The 17,582-nt window shown below is 53.3% G+C and overlaps 1 protein-coding gene across 17 annotated transcripts in view; it reads right to left on the reverse strand.

Moving 5' to 3' along the window:
• Positions 1 to 4,763: 4,763 nt before the first annotated feature.
• Brsk2 (BR serine/threonine kinase 2) overlaps positions 4,764 to 17,582 on the reverse strand; it is a 53,298-nt gene continuing 40,479 nt past the window's right edge. For 3 of the 17 annotated variants that reach the window (XM_005064185.4, XM_021227635.2, XM_013114675.3), the window contains 8 exons: positions 16,508 to 16,568; positions 15,548 to 15,755; positions 15,128 to 15,176; positions 12,208 to 12,331; positions 10,564 to 10,744; positions 10,398 to 10,487; positions 8,133 to 8,180; positions 4,764 to 7,012 (listed from right to left, as the gene is read on the reverse strand). In XM_005064185.4, coding sequence (XP_005064242.1) covers positions 6,795 to 7,012; positions 8,133 to 8,180; positions 10,398 to 10,487; positions 10,564 to 10,744; positions 12,208 to 12,331; positions 15,128 to 15,176; positions 15,548 to 15,755; positions 16,508 to 16,568 — 979 coding nt within the window. In that variant the 3' untranslated portion in view covers positions 4,764 to 6,794. Of the gene's footprint in view, positions 7,013 to 8,132; positions 8,181 to 10,109; positions 10,205 to 10,397; positions 10,488 to 10,563; positions 10,745 to 12,207; positions 12,332 to 15,127; positions 15,177 to 15,547; positions 15,756 to 16,507; positions 16,569 to 17,582 lie in introns of all 17 variants that reach the window. The other 14 variants (XM_005064186.4, XM_013114660.3, XM_005064189.4 and 11 more) reach the window with 10 other exon arrangements.

Below are 17,582 nucleotides of genomic sequence, written 5' to 3' on the forward strand. Positions count from 1 at the left end.
GTGCCTGTGTCCTCTCGGCCTGCTGTTCCATATTGCTCTTCTGAGTCTTCCTGAGGCTCCTGGGAAGAATGCAAGCACCTTAACCTTATTCTCACTGCTTGTACCTCCTTGAGTGAGGATGGAGGCCTTCAGACCTGTTTAGAGTTGGCTCAGGCTCAACATTGGGGGTTTAGGAGGACTCTGTGGGGATGGGGCCTAAGTTTATACCTTGAGCTGGCTCTGGGCCCAAGTAGGCTAAAAGGGTAGGGGGCCGGGAGACCGACATGGTTATGACTTGGTCCTCACAGACAACAAACTCAGGCCTTTGGATCCTGGCAGCCTCCTTGCTGTGCCTGCTAACCACTCCTGGGATGCCCCGCCCCAACAGGTCTCCTTTAAATCGTGGGGCATCCCTGGGTTTGGTGTTCTCCTGCACCTCAGTGGCCCCTGGGAGGCTGAACTTGAGGCTGGAGGCTCTTCTGTTAACTTATGGGGACTTAGCTCCTGTGAATACCTGGACCAACCCTACCTGCCCTCTACTGACATTCTCAGCAGCCATCTGTCCCGTCTGATGATTACCAGAAAATTCCAGGCTACTTGGAGTCTTCAACCTGGTCCTACTCCCTCTCCATAGATGTCTCCTAGGCCTGAGACAGGAAGATTGTAAGTTTGAGGCCAGCCTAGGGCTACACAGGGAGCTCCTATTTAAAACAAACAAACAAACAGAAAAGCCCTCCGTGGACCAAGCCTTTTGTCTTAGTTCCTGGGAGTGGAACCCACCAGACTATGTGAGCCTCTGCCCCCTGGGTATTGCCCATTACATCTGTCTCAGCACAGACCCCTGGAGTGTAAACCAAAGGGTACCCATGCAACTGTATGTCTAGGACTTACAGAAGCTTGTGGTTGGACCTCAGCTGGCTGAAAGTGCCAGTGGCGGTTCCTGGGGGAAAAGGACACCAGGGGCACAGTGGAGCTTGGCCCAGTGAGACTTCCCTCTCCTCAGCTTCCAGGTACAGGAAGCTGGACTAGAGCTTCCCAGGGAAACAAAGCTACCAGAGCCCTGGCCACCCAGTGGAGGGGAGGGTGCCCAGTGCAGACAGAATCCATGGCTGGCTGCTAGGAAGATGGGTTTCTAGCAGAAGCTGCTGTGTAGAGCCTGAGACAGAGTCTAAGTAGAGTGGTATGCCTCCACCTCTCCTTGTGGTGGTGGTGGGGTTTGCATCTGATATATGTTGGTTGGTCTGCTAGGAAGGAGTGGCAGGACCTCTAAGCTCATGGTGTTGTCACAGCCTTTGGAAGACTATCCATGAAGTGAGGGTGGCCACCTGCTGGGCTGTGCTGGTGCAGCAGCTTCCATGCTCTTAGTTACAGAGCAGTTCTTTGTACTCTCTCTCCACCATGTGGATGGCTCCTTGCTGACTCCTTGTCCCTGCTGTGGTGTTTCTCACCTATACAGGGGGCAGTCCTTGGATTTAACTTTTGGTGAAGTTGAGCTCAGCTCAAACTGAACCAACCTAGGGCAACAAAGGCTGACTGCTGATAGGAAGGCACATGTGGAATGCCCAGAGGTCCCTAAATGGTAGCAGAAGTATGGCTGTCAGTGGTGCTACCTACCAAGTGAGGGTTGGGAAGTGAAGCAAAGGGTACAGCCAAGAAAACCCACTCCATCCCTGAGAAAGCACCGAATTGCTGTGACTAGTTTGTAATGGAAATACAGATGTGAGTAGCACTACTAGTGAGGGCTCAGGATAGAGACACGCCACTGGGAATGAAAGATAAGATGTGGCAGAAGGTAGCTGGGCTATTGCACAGCTGTGTGGGAAACAGGATTTGGAAGCAGGCACCTTGAGCATCTGGCAGAGGTTTCCAAACAGCATGAAAGGCAAAGCCTGGCCTTGCCAAGATGTATTCTGAGGGAAAGAAGACAGAAGAGCTATAGCCCAGCAGGTAGCTAACAAAAACTGGGAAGCACAGAGGCTATGCGAATGACAAAGACACTCAAGTTTCACTGTCAGGAAAATAACTCCAGAGATAGAGCCCAGATGAACCTGGACAGTCCTGTTTGGACCTCAGGAAGGCAGAAAGGCTAACCTGGCCTGTTCGCAGTTACTGACACCTTTAGTCAGTCTCCTGGCCAAAAACTGAAAGTAGAGCAAAGATTATTTATGAAGGACTTGTGGACAAGGCTTTTGTCTTGAGGAGTGAGTCCTGTGATAGACCCTGCAGTTCAGTGAGGTTCTTGAGAACAGTGCATCACATCAGAAGTCCTGAGATGGAATGAAACAAAAGGCTATTGAGTCAGGAAGTTCTCAGGTGGGAAGCTAACTAGTGCAGTAAATAGTGGATATTGCTTTTTCTACAAACTGGGCAGGGCACAGGGCTAGACCCCTGAGGTAGAGGATGCCCACCATGGCTTCCTATTTGTCCTTCTATGGCCGGGAGTGCATGACTTTGTCTGGCTCGTTGGCCTGCAGGTGTAGGAAGATTATTCCCAGGACAGGTCACACACTTCTACAGGATCACACACAACATCCTGCTTTGACTTAGAGAATGTAGTTTGAGGCTTCTGAGCTCAAAGAAGATAAGGTCTGAGGCCTGGTTTGATACTGTGATGTGTTAGGACTTTGGGGTGTGATGAGTATTTTGCATATGTGATTAAAGTTTAAGTGTAGCCCATTGTCAGACTGAGGTAAAACAATCCCTAGCACATCAAACATGCCCAGGTCCATCCCCTGGAACTTATGAATGTTAGCACTGAGAGGACATAAAGTTACAGGTAGAATGACTGAAACAATGTCCATAACAGTGGAAGGGACAATATCCAGCAGAATAAACTCAGCCTGGAGCACCTGTTTGGAAGGCAGTGGTGAGGCTGTGAACTAAGGGATACCAGGCCTCAGGAACCCCAGGAGCTCCAGGGTGGCCTCCCTAGGAGGGAACCCTCTTCCCAAACCTGTCTGTCTTTCTCAGAAATCACACCCTTGGTGACCACTGCCACTTCCTGGCACTCTACTGCTGTTTGCTCTTTCCAGGAGACTAAGCTAGTGGGTATGGAACAGTGCCAGTGGAGGGGGGTGGGCATTGGGTCACAGGAGAATGGGATACTTGACAAGGAGCCATCAGCCAGGCTGGCTGTTATAGTGAACTGGCATTGAGGTGCTGACAGGCTATATAACAGCCTGCCCTACAACTGGCCTGTAGGACTTTGAGGCCCTACCCTCTCTCTAAGGAATCGTGCCATTTGCTCTCAGGATGCTCAGCTGAAGGCAGCATTAAGCTTGAGATGGCTCACCAAAGTAGAGGTTGGTTGTTTGAACATCTCTTCCTGAGGGTGCCAGGTTGTGTTTCACCCCTGGGGTGGGAAGTACCCATCAGAGTATCCTACTGTTCCTGCCTACACACTTACTACTGGGCCAATCAAGTTATGTCTTGAGACAGGGGCTGGCCTCTATAGGCCTTTCATTTACCTTTTGGTAGTCCTCATTTTAATTTCTTCAGAATAACGTCTAATACTCAGTATGAACTGCATAAGGCCATGTCTGGTGCACAGTCTTCCTAATTATTTTTCATGTGAATAATGGGCTGAGCTTGCTTTGCCTTATATACAGTCAGGAATGGGATTGTGAAGATTCCTTTATGAGCTCTGGGGGTGCAACGGTATGTAGATGGGAAGCTGCTGGGTCTGAAATAAGCTGGCCTCCTTAGTGCCTACCAACACTGACTGTAGATAACATGTCCAGTGGGCCAGCTGGAGGAAGACTGGGTGGGGATGGGTGGGTTGCTGCTTTTAGAAAATTAGATGCAGGACCACAGGAAGACATCTTAGCACCCAGACCAGATAACCAGGCACCTTTGGATCCAATCCTCACCCAAACTCACATTTCAAGTTAAAGTTAACTGAAAAAGCTCAAACAGGAGCTTGGTCCCTTGAGCTTGTCAAGTGCCTTTTGGGTACCCCACTCCTTAGAGGGCACAGCGACATCCAGAATTCAGCAAAGGGTGACCTTGGCTTTGTTGCTTTCTTGTCTGGGGTTTTGAGCTTGATTCTGCAGAGCTGCCTCCCTTAGGTCACAATGAAGCTAGGAAAAATTGGCTCTTAGGCTTCTCTGGTAAGATTGTGTGTTAACTAGGCCTCAGCTCCAGGACAGAACCACATTTGGGGCTACACTACCCCCAGGAGAGAGCCCCAAAAAGGTAGAAGAAAGCTGGCATTTACCAGGCAGAGGCCAGGGATGCTATGAACTCCTACAGTGCAAGGCAGAACCATCAGGCCCCCTACTGTCAATGTGCTATATAGTAGAGCTCTGCCTCCAGGTATTGTGGGACTTGTGCCAAATGCACAGCTTCATGGACTGGGCATTTTGCTCAGACTCCTGAGGATTGTCCAGCCACAGGCTCTTGGGCATTCAAGACATGGTACTAGACCTGTTCTAGCAGCAGAGAGGTAGTGATGAGGCTGGGGTAGGTGGCTTAGGCATATCTGGAGTGATACTGGAACTGCTATGAGGAAGACAGCATTCCTGTCACTTCTGCTATCTTCCTAGCAGAGCTCCTTGTCAGTCCATGTCTCTAGACTGCTCTTTTCCTAGCTCTGTTTCTCACTGGAAGCCCATCCCTTGTGGAGTCTAGGGAAACACCCCAGCCTTTCTAACAGACCCCCGTCCAGGGGTGAACCTCTTCCCTGAGGAAAGCCCAGACAGATACAAGTTGGGGCAAAAGCCACTTCCAGACATCCTGTGCCCTTTCCCATGCCCACCCATCCCGGATGGAGACCTTGCGTCATGTGTCTTTATGGAAGGAATTTATTGTTCCAGAACTGAAATTGCTCACAGTTATTTGACAGGGGTTACACCAGATGGGGCTTGTCCATTTCTGTGATGTCTGCGAGTCCGCATGTGTCCAAAGTACAAAAGAGGAAGGCTAACAAGAGGTATTGCTTTCAGTATCCTGACTCCATGGATAAGCCCCTTCCCACTTGTACTTCGTGGCTTTGCTGTTGTTACAGGTGTTTGATTTTGCCCTATGTATGGGAATCCCAGCCTATGATGGTTGAATGTAATAGAAGCATTAAAATCTGTACATGAGGGGAAGAGCAAAGGCATGCATGAAACCTGCCCCCCGGCCCCTCCTGCTGCTACGCCGGGCACCTTGGGCCAGCTGGGAGGGACTGGCTCAGCCAGACAGAACAGAACACAGACAGAAGCTGGGGATGAGGGAAGTGAGATGGGCTTCGGTGGGCAGCAGGCAGTGGTGTGGGTCCCTTGCCCTTGCAACCTCCAGGAGGAACCCACTGCAGAGCACACTGCTAACTCCGTTTCTGGCTTTGATTTTTTGTTTACCTTTTTTATTATAATTTTTAAAAAGCCCCGAGGTACCCCTGCCATTCTGTGTGTGAGTAGGGTGCCAGATCAGGGCCTTCTACCCCTTCTCACTCAAACACCAAACCGAGATCACCCTCAGCCTGGTGCGGCAGAGAAGTACTGGGCAGAACCTCTGGGAAGCAGGCACAGCTGGATAGTGCAAGCTGACACTCTGTATCCTGAGCCCTCGTGTGGAACTGGAGCTGCTGCTAAGTAGTAATAAAACAACCCGGGACAGAGCTAACCACATCGTTCTTTAATATATATATATATATATATATATGTATATGTGTATAGAAATAGCCAAGAGCGAGGAGCCGAAACACAAACTCTAGCTCTGCCCCATCGGCCCCACCCCACACCATTTTCCAAAAACAACCAAGAAAAGAAAGTTTATAAAAATATCTTGCAGGAATTCTTTTAAAGTTTACAGTAGCTTGCCAGTGCTGCATCCACTGGCCGGCTCCCCACAGTTCCCAGCCCCGCAACGGCTCTGTCCTTAGAGGGAACCTGGGCTCCAGACTCACCCTGCCCAAGTCAGATAGACAGAACAGACAGACAGATGGCAGGAGGGTGCTGCTGCTGCCCCCCTTCCCTGAACAGAGAACAGAGACATAAACTCAATAAATTAAAACAGCAAATAAATAATACTGGTCTCAGCCCAACCCCTACAGCTTGGCCAGCCCAGGCAGCTCGGGGGCACCCGGGTCTCTTATTCCACTTCAGCCCGAGAGAACCATCACAGCCGGAGCTCTGCAGCCTGACAAGGTGGAGCAATGGATGCAGATGAGAAGAGGTGGCCCTGGTGAGGCCAAAGTGTGGAAAAGGCGAGGTGAGTGACTCAGGAGGCCTCCTAGTGTGGCATGGAGGACAATCCATTCCCACTGCTTCACCCACCATGGTCCCCTACCCTGGAAGATGGTGGACAGGTTGTCCCTGTCAAGGGTGTGGTTGCTGGGAGTCCAGAGTGGCTGGGCTAGAAGAAGAGTCCCCTGGGAGTCAGGCCCTCCTCCTTTGGGCCATGCAGAGCTGCCAGGGAATGGGCAGAGGTGGTGGACAGTGGGCTAGCCTCTCTGCCCAGCAGCAGCAGCAACAGCAGGAGGAGGGAAGGTGGTCCGCAGCAGCTGCCTTCGGTCAGCCAGTGTCCACACGCAGCACAGAGGATGGCCTCGTGGAGGTGACATGTTAACTTTTCGGGATAATTCCTGGTATCAGAGCGGAAACAAGCGATGCTGTCAGAGACAGGCAGAGACAGACCGCAAGAGAGAAAAGAGAGCAAGCCCAGCAGCCCAGCCTGCGGGCCGTGCCCTGGCCACTCTCCTTTCCTCCCAGGCTTGAGACAAGTTCTGGGCAGGCAGGTGGGGCCTGGTCCACACAGGGCGGTAGAAGGCCACAGTCAGTGCTGTGCTGTGCTGTGCTGTGTTGTGCTGTGCTGTGCTGGGGAGGGACTAGTGTCTAAGGCTGCTCACGGTGGGCGGCGGGCGGCCCCATCTTGGCCATGTCCTTGCCCATCGGGTACTCGGTGTCCCCTCCAGGGCCAGCGGCCGCGGAGTCACCCAGGGGGCCGTGGGCACTCCGCTTGGCGGGTGTGCTGGGGGCCTGGGCCGCCTGCCCGTTCTTCTCGTCTGAAAAAAGTTGTTTAATTACGTCAAAGAAGTTACTCAATGGGGTGCCTGGGTACACAGAACAGAAGACAAAAAGAGAGAAAAGAAAAGAAAAAAGGGGAAGGGGAGAGAAGGAGGGAAGGAGAGAAAGAACAAATAAATGAACGAAGGGACCTTGACAAGAGAAAGAAAAACCCAACGAGATGAAGTCAGATGGAATGGCAGAGCAAGGATAGGCAGGTAGCAAGCAGGGTGGGCAGGCGGCCAGTGGGGTCCCTAGTGCCAGGAGCAATGCAGTGGGATAGACCCTTGGACCCTCCATACCTTCAAAGTAGCATGGGACCTGGGGGCTGCTTCTGAGAACTGAGGCTCAGGACTGGCAGTGGAACTCCTCCCTCACCCAGTGTAGCCCTGAAGGTCCTGGGCCTCCCTTCCCAAGTGTCAGAACCACGTGAGCTGGCCAACCCCAGGTGTAGAAATAGCAATGGAGTGACCAGGGCTGAGTCAGACCCTGGGGTTGGCTGCTGCTTGGTGGGTAATGATTGCTCTCAAAAAGGGTGGCCAGAGCCAGTGACCAGCAGCATACAAGGGAAAGCCTGGCCCTGGCTAGCACAGACAGTTTAGCAGCAGACAGACAGGATGAATGGTCGGTGGGCAGGCAGGGAGCTGGGAACAGGCAGCCACAGCTGGGTTTCTGGTCCTGGAGGGCAGAAGTAGTGAGTGACCCTCCACCCTCTTGGGCCTGTGCTCACTACCAGCTGTGCCAATTGAATACCTCAGTTCCATTTCCTCACCTGACCTCAATCTGAGCCAGAGCTGCATGCGCCTCTTCTGACTGGCATGGTCTATGGACAGGTGTCTACCTTGCCCTCCAGGGCAGTGCTACATACAGGCAGCGCTTTTACATAGAGGACCCTTGTTGGTGTCAAGCACAAGGACCTTTTCCTGCTCTAAGCACTGAAGTCCCTCCTCAGCCTGGCCTGATTGTAGAAATGGGGGGCAGGAAGTGAGTGGTTAAAACCACTCTTGGTAGAAGGGGCCCAGGGGTGGTGGGTGGTCCAATGCCTGTGCATACACAGGAGACCCAGGACAGCCCAGGGACAGTGGGACAGCACTAATCAGGGTAGGCTGTGGGGGCACACAGTGGAGGTGGCAGGCTGGGGGCCAAGTGAGCATGAGGGGTTCTTACCACATTTGGAAAGCCGCCCCGTCATCACTTCCATACAGTTAGTGGTGTCTGGAGCACAGAATGGAAAGAGGGAGGGAGAGAGTAAACAGGCTGCCCACCTGCTACCTGGGGCTGGCTGGCAATGTGCAGCCAGCGAGGGTGGGAGTGGGGCAGGGTCCTGAGAGGGCTGGAGCCAGAGTGGACAGAGTCCAGAGGGTTTGGGACTCAGAGGAGCAGTTCTATGAGTAGGCAGTGCCCAAGAATACTGGCTGGCAGGAAGAAAGGAGCTGAATCTGCAGAGACAGGGTGATGGAACAGGTAGGTCCAGGAAGTATAGAGTTTGGAAGGAGAGCGGAGAGTTAGGATCTAGGTCAGAGTAGGCCTATGACTACAACTGGGTGGAAGCCAGGTAGTTAGTGGAAGGCTACCTTCCAATAGCCAAAGCCAGAAGACTGGGTGTGGTCTTTTCCCCTTGTCTTGTGGGCCTGTCACCCCTGGGCTAGATAAACCTCTTACTCTGGGACTGTTTGTGAACAGGCTACCTACCTATGCAGTGCCTGCACCTCACCACCCACTGGCTCCCATTTGCCCCTGCCTCTCCTACTATGGCAGGCCTGCTGGCATAAGGAGACCTGGGTGGGGCGTGTCCATTAGGCCTACTCGTTAGAGGTTCCGAGCCTCCTCTCCCTGAGTGCGGTTCCTTTCTGGATGGTCCCGAGGTATCCTGGAGGTCTGTATTTCTGCCCACCTCCAGCAGGGTCTTTGGGGCCAAGCTCAATGGACAAGGGTCCAGGACACAGGAATCAGGGGGGACAAACTGAGATCCAAGGTTTGGGTGCCCAACAGTCTCTACAGTAGGCTCCAGCACTGTCAGGGTTGACTGAATAGAACTGGTAGGTGGACCCTGTGTAAGGCCACATCCACCACATTCCCTGCAACAGCTGGGGTATGACAGAACATCTCATAGGCTAGTGTGTGGAGAGCTGTCCAATACCCAGTAGTAGAGAGGGTTGTAGTGTCTCAGTGGTCACCATGAGCAGAACCCCAGCAGCATGCTGGACCCTGGCTTTATTGCCTTGGACAGTCCTGGCCTGCCTCTGCCTCGACCACTGCCTGTCATTCCTTGCTCTCTGTTTCCCACTACTGTTGCTATTCCCTACCTATTTTCCTCTTTCTAAGATGGAGATTTAAAGCCCCAGGAAGACAAGACTGACTGAAGTACAAGTGCCTACAGGAGCATCTGGCCCTGCCTGCCCCAGAGGAGTGGACACCTGAGTGAGCCCAGGGCTGCTGGGGGCTCCCGCCCCACCTGCCAGGGATGATAAGGCCATGTTGGGAGCACATCTACAGGCGATGGAATGAGGATGGAATGAGATGAGAAACAGGTGGAAAGGATCTGCACGCACGCACGAGCGTGTGCGCGCACACACACAGTGACTCTAACAGGCCCCAGCTGTGGAGACAGTAGGCTGGGAATAGGGCTTAGAGAAGCTGGCCCTAAGCCACCTCCCATCACTTTAGACTTCTCACGAGTGTCTAAGTAGCCCCATGCCATACACCATCAGCCTGTCCCTTTGCTAAAGGATAACCCAGACTGTATCTTAGCTGTTACTCTGACACATAGGTCCCATGTGTATGCCTATGCATAGGGCCAGACACATACAGATACTACCTCCTCCCACACCCGGCTGGGACCAGAGCCTCAGACCCCATCCTGCTTAAGGCAGAGCTCTGGTGGTCAATGGCATGGGGGTGGCAAGTTATCAGCCATTGTGGGGTGCTACAGTGGGAGCCCCAAGGATCAAGGCCTTGGGCCCTACTCCCAGAGCCTGCTCAGGCTGCCCTCATGTTCAGCTGCCTGGGTGCTGAGCCTGCAGGCCTATCCATAGCCAGGCCAGGTGAGTGGCCACGGGGCACCCCTCTTAGGGCAAGCCTGGCTTTTGCAGGAGGCCCTGCCCGCAGCCCCTCCCCTCCCCGGCAGCAGGCCGGACACCTTACCTGCCAGCGTCAGAGGCTACTCTCGTAGCTGGTGGCCACCTTCTGGCCCTTAAGCCCAGCACCCCAGCTTATTCCTGGCGCTGGCGGGGGTGGTTCTACGGTGGACAAGAGGCGCCTTTCAGTGTGATGCAGCCCACCATGCCCGGGGAGGGGCCCTGCTCCCTGAGGGGTGCAGCACTGCTCAGGGCAGGGAGGTGGGCATCCGTCAGAGTAGGAGGCCATGTCAGTCCTCGTACCTCCCATCCAAGCAGCACTAGGCACAGATGCTATGCCGAGCCCCCATCTCACCTGACAGGTGCTGGGCTGACGGTTGGTCATGGGTGCTCAGCAGCTGGGCCTGGATGGTCTCTACAACCCTCTTGAAGCGGCGGCTGGGGCCTGGAGAAAGACTGGCAGTCAGGGCACTGACAGGACCAGTGAGGGTGAAACACAACCTCCAAGTCAGCTGGCTTACCTGACAGCAAAGTGAATGTGACTGAGTAGATACCATTCTCCTTCTGGGCCTCTCCACCCTCAGTGTAGGTGATATCCACCTGGAACTTGACTGGCTTCTGGAACACTGCCGGACCCCCTGTTGCCTTGTATTCGGCCCGGAAGCTTGTCTGGGAGATAACGCTGTGGCTGAGGCTGGGTATCTGCAGTGTGTACAGGTTGGACATGAGCGCAGCCTACCTGCAGGCCTCACTAGCCCACTCCTGGGTTTCTGGGGAGATGACCTCAGAAGAGCCAGCACTATGTGGGTACCAGACACAAACCTAGCTCTCCAATCCATCTCCAGCTTTGAGAGCCAAGTATAACACAGAAGACTAACAGAGAGAGAAGCTTACTTCAGAGCCCCCTTGCTCAGCCATCCAGGGTGCATACTAGCCACTACCCTGGGTTTCCCACACAGAACCCTAAACTGGAAGGGGCTAGATGGCCTTACAATCCAGAGTCAGGAGCAGTGACAGAGGAACATTGTAATAGTGACCAGGAAAGCTATGAACCTTTTGTGGATGTGGGAGGCTGTGTATGAGTCCACAAGGGCTGGTCACATGGACTTGACAGCAGCAAGAGCAAAGCTAGAAAGCTGAGCGGGGTACTCCAGTATACAGGACCAGTCACATAGAGGAGTGGTTGGGGGCCCCAGGTTGGGGATGTAATGGGTGGAGGTGTGGAGGAGACAGGCTAGGTCAAAGGGTAGGAGTGTCAAGGAGATATAGCAGGCCAAGAGTCTAACCAGCCTCAAGTGTGAACCCTCTATTGGGAATGGGTTTTCCTGGCTTGAGGCCTCTGGCAGACATTCTCAGCTATCCCCAGGGAACCAAGGAAATCCTTCAACTGTAGCCACAAATATGGTAGCTTGGAAGACTTCAAGGCAGAACATCCAATGAAGCAAAAGCACCGTGGAGCAGGACCTGTCTTGCCTTGGAACAAGACAGGTGCCTTCTGATGGACAACCATAGGAAAGATGACTTCCCTGGGCCAAAAGTTAGCATATCAGGGTCCTGGAGTGAGAGGCACAAACTGAGGAAAGTCCCAGAGAGGCCTAGCCCAGCATAAGGCAGCACGCCCTATGCAGGAGGGGCAGAGTCGATTCTGAGGGCACTCTGGGAGCTCATATCCTGGCTGGAAAGTCTCATCTCCAGTCTTTATGTGCCTTTTTGCTTCTCAGAATCTAGAGATGCCATGTTCTCTGAGAACTCCAGTCTCTTTAGGAAGGTTGGGGGGGGGGTCACAGGAGGTCACAGACTTCAAATAAATAAGTAGTATGGGAAACAGACTCTGGGCCTCACGATGTTAACTGGGGTCATCAGAACCCACACAGATCCCTCAGGGTGACAGCCTCTTTTGTTTCATATGGTCACCTGTGCTTCACCCTCAATCTCTGGGAGGTTCCACCTGAAGACCAGCACACCCCAGCCATAGGCAGCTCCCCACTCCCAGACGTGTGTGCAGCTCCCAGCAGGTTGAAGGCCTAGGTAGACAGTGGTGGTCCAGGCAGAAGAACATAAGGACAGGTGGGTGTCCACAGTTAGTGGGAATGAGAGGTCCTGTGGTCTGCCTGGAGGCTGGGCCCATGGGTTAGAGTGTCCACCTGGCTCTGCCGAAACCTCACCGACAAGAAGGCATGAACGATGTCAGCCTTGATGGAGCTCAGGGGCTTGTCCTTGATCACCACAAAGATCTGCTCCTCCTTCTCCAGGTTGATGAAGTTTCCAAACCATGATTTCTTGGCCAGCCTAGGCAGAGCAGAGGCAGTGATGATGGGAGTGTGATGCCTGGTCCATTCCTGTAACCTCTATAGGGGCTGGGGCAGTGGAGCCCTCCCTGCAGAGCAGTTCAGGTACTCCCAACAACCAATACCAGCCCTGTGACCCTAATGCAACTTGACTATACCCACTCCTCCTAACCCCACAATCTAACACTAAGGGAAACCCCTAACTCTAAACTTACCCCACAAACAAGACAAAACCCAACCAAATACCTTTTACCATAGCAATAAACCGAAATCCTTAATCATAACCAAACTTCCCTAATCATAACCCCTAACCTTACCCCAACATCCATAAACTTAGACCTACATCCCCAGCCTGAACTCCATTTCACTAATACAGACCCCATGTTTTTATTTTGTTTTGTTTGGTTTTTGAGACAGGGTTTCTCTGTGGCTTTGGAGGCTGTCCTGGAACTAGCTCTTGTAGACCAGGCTGGTCTCAAACTCACAAAGATCCGCCTGCCTCTGCCTCCCGAGTGCTGGGAGTAAAGGTGTGCGCCACCAATGCCTAACCCTAATCCTGTGTTCTTAACTACAAATTTCACCCCAATCACAAGTCATTGACTCCTACAGAGATGTCTGAGTGGCACTTGCTAGACATTGCATGAGACAGAGCAGGGGACAGGAGAGTGTCTATGTCTCACCCTTTATTTGGGTCCCTAAATTTTGGAGAAGCCTGCTCTCCAACTTCCTGGCAGAAATATTCCCAGTCCACTGCAAACTGGTGCATACTACAGTCTGGGGGCCAGGTAAAGGTTATGTGACTCCACACCTCAGCTTGTGAGGGGTGAGGGAAGTTGAGCTGCAGGCTGTCTCATGGCAAGCTCCCAGTCAACATGGCCAGGCAGACTTCCCACTGCCTGGTATGGCTGCAGTGGAGACACAGTCAGCACCCCCAGTCAGATGTATCCCTATACCAGTACTCAGAGGGGCTAGAAACTGGGGAAGTGGTCACAGAAGCACACTGGTATTCAGGGATAGGGTCAGCATGTAGCCAGCATAAACAAGAATATCTGTGCTAGACAGCACCAAGCCTCTGTTAGCCTAGGCTAAATGCAGGTTTTCCTGGCTGTGTGACTTCCTCCTTCTTGTTCGTTTCTGGGATGGTTCCTTTGCCTCTGTGTGCTTCTGTGTCAGCTCTGTTCAGTCCTGTGTATATGCCCCTCATGTAGGCCCTTGCCTGTGTGTATACCTAAAGCCCATGCCTGGGCCTAGAGACCAGCAATGCTCATTTCAGAGCAGCCAACTGGTTCTAGAAAACAAGTAGAGTTTCTGGCTGAAAATCAGATGCAAGCAATAATACTTGGGTTGTATGGCATATGAGACACGGCCATATCTGAAAGAAGCCAGAGGATCAGAGGGGATTGCATGGCTCAGAGCAACACAGTTCATAATAGAGCCCTGGTGTCCATATTGCTGGGCTATGGTGCTAGCCTGTGCATAAAGAATTCAGGATGTGGTCCATAAAAGTACATGACAGAAGGGCCTAGACCGGTGAGCAAAAACCATTCAGCTTGGTGGGCTCTAGCCAAGAAGCTGAAGGCACTAGAGAGAAAGGCTCTGGAGGAGTGAGTTCTATAGACTTCCATAGCTCCCATGTCTTCTAGCCAGACAGCCCGACGACATGAATGACCAAGGGAGCCAGTTCCTGAAATACCTCTCCTCTCCTGGTTATACTTCTGTGGAGGCTATGGCCAGTGAGGGGCTCCTGGTGACAGAAGATGAGGGTGCTAAGCTCTTCTGGGCTACTATGCAGGGCCAGAGGTGAGAGAGCTTCCAAAGTGTCTTGATCAAGGAGGAGGGGTGTAAAGTCAAGGCTTTCCTCATTGGCCTTAAGCTACTGTCAGAGATTTTCTATTTTACAAAAAAAAAAACAAAACAAAAAACAAAAAAAACAAAACGTTTCTAACTAGATCTCCAAAACCTTTGATTAGACCAACATAAAGGCCTAACCTAGGCAAAAACGGTCCTGTGCTTCTAGAGCCTCAGGAGAGTTATAGTGAGTGTCAGCCTCTGACGTCCACCTGGACAAAAGGCTGTGCAGTAAGCACCTCCGCAGATGCTGCTCTGTGGGTTAGCACAGAGAAAGCAACCTCCCACGGGTCCATACTGAGTGCAGGCAACATAACTGAGGCCTCTCCTCTTATCTGGCCATTATGTGAGGTCGTATAGCTAATATGATCTGGGCCATGCTTCCTCCCACCTTGGCCATATGACATTTTAACACTTTCACACCAGTAGCTACCAAGGAAGTAACTACTGAGAGGCCACTGTGAAAGACACAAAAAAGCCACACTATGAAGGCATTCAGCATCTGTAGGGTGGGAACACTGGGTCCACCTATATTCCCTTTCCGTCAGCTCAAGGCCAGAGGCACTCTGTCCCAGGCCTCTGCCAACCTCCCCTCCTCGCAAGCATCACAGGCCTCAGGCTACTGGTGCTCTACCTGGGGCCCGTATCTTGTAGTTGCCCTTTCTCCTCAGCACAATCCCATTTCTCCTTGTGTCCAAACCATCTCTGTAATCCCTTAGACTCCTGGGAAGCCCAGAACACAGTCACTTGACCTAGTCAACTTCAGGTTCCTCTGAGTAGAGTTAGGACACGTCCCACCACTGGCATTCCTCATGTGGACAGGACCTAAAGTTCATAAAATCTCATCGGCTAAGTCAGGCCCAAGGGTTTTCATGCCAGGAACCAAAAGCCCTGCCCAGTGGGAAAGATCTAGGTCCCTCTCTCATCAGCCTCAAGCAAAGCCACTTACTCTGGAGACGACTCTGGGGTCAGGTTGGACATCTCCTCTGGCGTGGGAACTGCGTATGGCAAAGGACAAGGGTAAGGTTGGTTAGTACTGCAGGTGGCGCCCATTTTGTCCCCTTGCCTAGTGCGCTGTCCATGCTCTGGTGCTGAAACCCCATTGTGCCCTCGTCAGGTCCCAGCTGAACAGAGAAATAGCCTCAGCACAGGCCAGGACCTGTAGACTTCCTGACGACCCAGCAGGCCTCACTGAACATACATGAAAGAATGGGGTCTGGGACAAAAGAGGGTACAGGGCAGACTCGGAGAGTTGTAGAGAGGCCTACAGACCTGCCAGCTGTAGGCATGGTCTATCTCAGCAGTGCAGGACCTCCCCTGCTCCCCCAATCAGATTCCACCACCTACCCAGCCTCACGTCCATGCTAACCTTGCAGTTTCCGGCGGTGGAAGCGAGGTGAGCCCAGGAAGCTGTTCTTGATGGAGTTGAGCCGTGTCCGCCAGGGCACCCCTCCAACACTAGGACTGGATGGTGGTGTGGGATTGGGTGTGCCAGCTGGGCTCTCCTTTGGCGTGTGGACAGGCGTCCCTTTGGGGGTAGGAAGGGGACTACCCCTTGGTGAGGGGTGAGGGGTCACCTGTATGGTGGGGACAGATTTGGTGTTTGATTCAGTCCCAGTTGGCAGGAGCTGAGCAGGGGCCGGCAGGGTGGGGGGCCCAGGGGACAGGGCCAGTGGAGGGCCAAAGCTGGCTCCAGGAGGCCGGGTCTGGGTGCAGGCCGGGAGCGGATTGGACTTGGTGCCCTGCAGCGGCTTGTCAGTCAGCTTGGCCTTGCACGGCAAGGTCTGAGTCTTGGGGTTGGGCCGCAGGGCGGCCTGTGGAGAGAGGATGTGTCCGGGCCGAGAGGCGCTCCGATAAGCTTCGGGCTCCGAGGAGGTGGTGGGGGGGCAGGCCACATAGGAAAGCTCAGGGGGCAGAGGAGGCAGGACAAACTTCCTAACAGGCTACAGTGGCGCAGAGTAGGAGCAGGAGGGGTGACCGCGAAGTGGAGCCCATGCCCATCCCACCCACATGCACACACAACAGCCAGGATCACCAAATCATTCAAGCAGGACCAGAGGGAGGGGGCAGGCGAGGGGAGGGTTTGCCATAAAAGAAAACAAGTGACACACGAGAAAACGGACAACACAAAACAAAAGAACATGCAGTTAGCCAGAGCCCAGCATCAGAGCAGCAGCCAGGAGGGAGCCCGCAAAGGAGGCCTGTGTGCAAGGCAGGGAGGGGACTTCTTCCCAGTCTGTGGAGGCCCTGTTCCCCACCCCCGGGCACTTTGGCTGGGGTTCCTTTTTATTTCCCTGTAACCTAAGGCTTAGGTGGGGTAGTCACTCACCCGAGGACTGCTGAGTGGACTTGTAGAAAGGCCTGAGGAGGCGCCACTGATAGATCGAGACCTGGGGGTGCAAAACAGAGTGTTGATTCAGCAAGAGAGGGCTCCAAGCTCCTGTCCCCTAGGTAGCATTTTCAGAAGGTCTGGGGTCCTGGCCCAGAACTCCAAGGCTCCTACCATGCCCGGGAGGGTCTCTGGAGGCACAGCTGTGTCAGGGATCATCCTGCTGACCTTGGCAGTCACCATTGGTATGCAGCCAAGGCTCCTACCATGCCCAGGAGGGTCTCTGGAGGCACAGCTGTGTCAGGGATCATCCTGCTGACCTTGGCAGTCACCATTGGTATGCAGCCAAGGTTCCTGGGGCTCGTCTCCACTCAGATGAACCACCCGCCAGTGAGCCCAGACCAGACACAAAAGGTACTAAGGGGCTCTCAACAAAAGTCCACAGACACTGTGGGGACGGAGGCGCAAGGACATGCAAAGGAGGGTTCCCATTAACTAGATACAGCCTTGTACATTCCATGACCCTGGCACCCAAGTCCAGCCTCTCCAAGGCTGTACTGTACAATGTCCAGTATGTGGTTCACTACCTGGGCAGTTGCCCAGTCCTTTCACATGCACAGCCACCCATAAAAGAAGCCCAGGGACATCCCACAGCCTTCATCTTAACCCACTATTATCCCACTGGACTGAAGGCCTAGCCTGAAAATAGCTAGGGGCAGGTGCTAGCCGTGTGTGTTCATTGCAACATGGGTGAACAGCTGCCCTGCAGGCCAGGGACCAGGTCTTCCACCCAGCTCACCATGAAAGGACACAAAAGCACGGGTCAACCTTGGCAGTGGGACCTGCCATCTTTGGAGAGAAAAGTGGGGATGGGGTACAGACACAGAAGAAAAGAGAACAGAAGAGCACTAGACCAGCTTGCACTGTGCAGCATGAGCCAGACTGTATACAGAGGGTCTCTGGTTCCTACCTGGGCAACTCCAATCTCTACTGGTTCCTTGCCAGCTCCTAGAGCACCTGCGACCAGAGCCCTGTGACCATGACCTCCAAATCTTTCTACCCACTGCTAAAGGAG

The sequence above is a fragment of the Mesocricetus auratus genome, unplaced genomic scaffold (genome assembly GCF_017639785.1).
Source record: "Mesocricetus auratus isolate SY011 unplaced genomic scaffold, BCM_Maur_2.0 Super-Scaffold_4256, whole genome shotgun sequence".
NCBI lineage: Eukaryota > Metazoa > Chordata > Mammalia > Rodentia > Cricetidae > Mesocricetus > Mesocricetus auratus.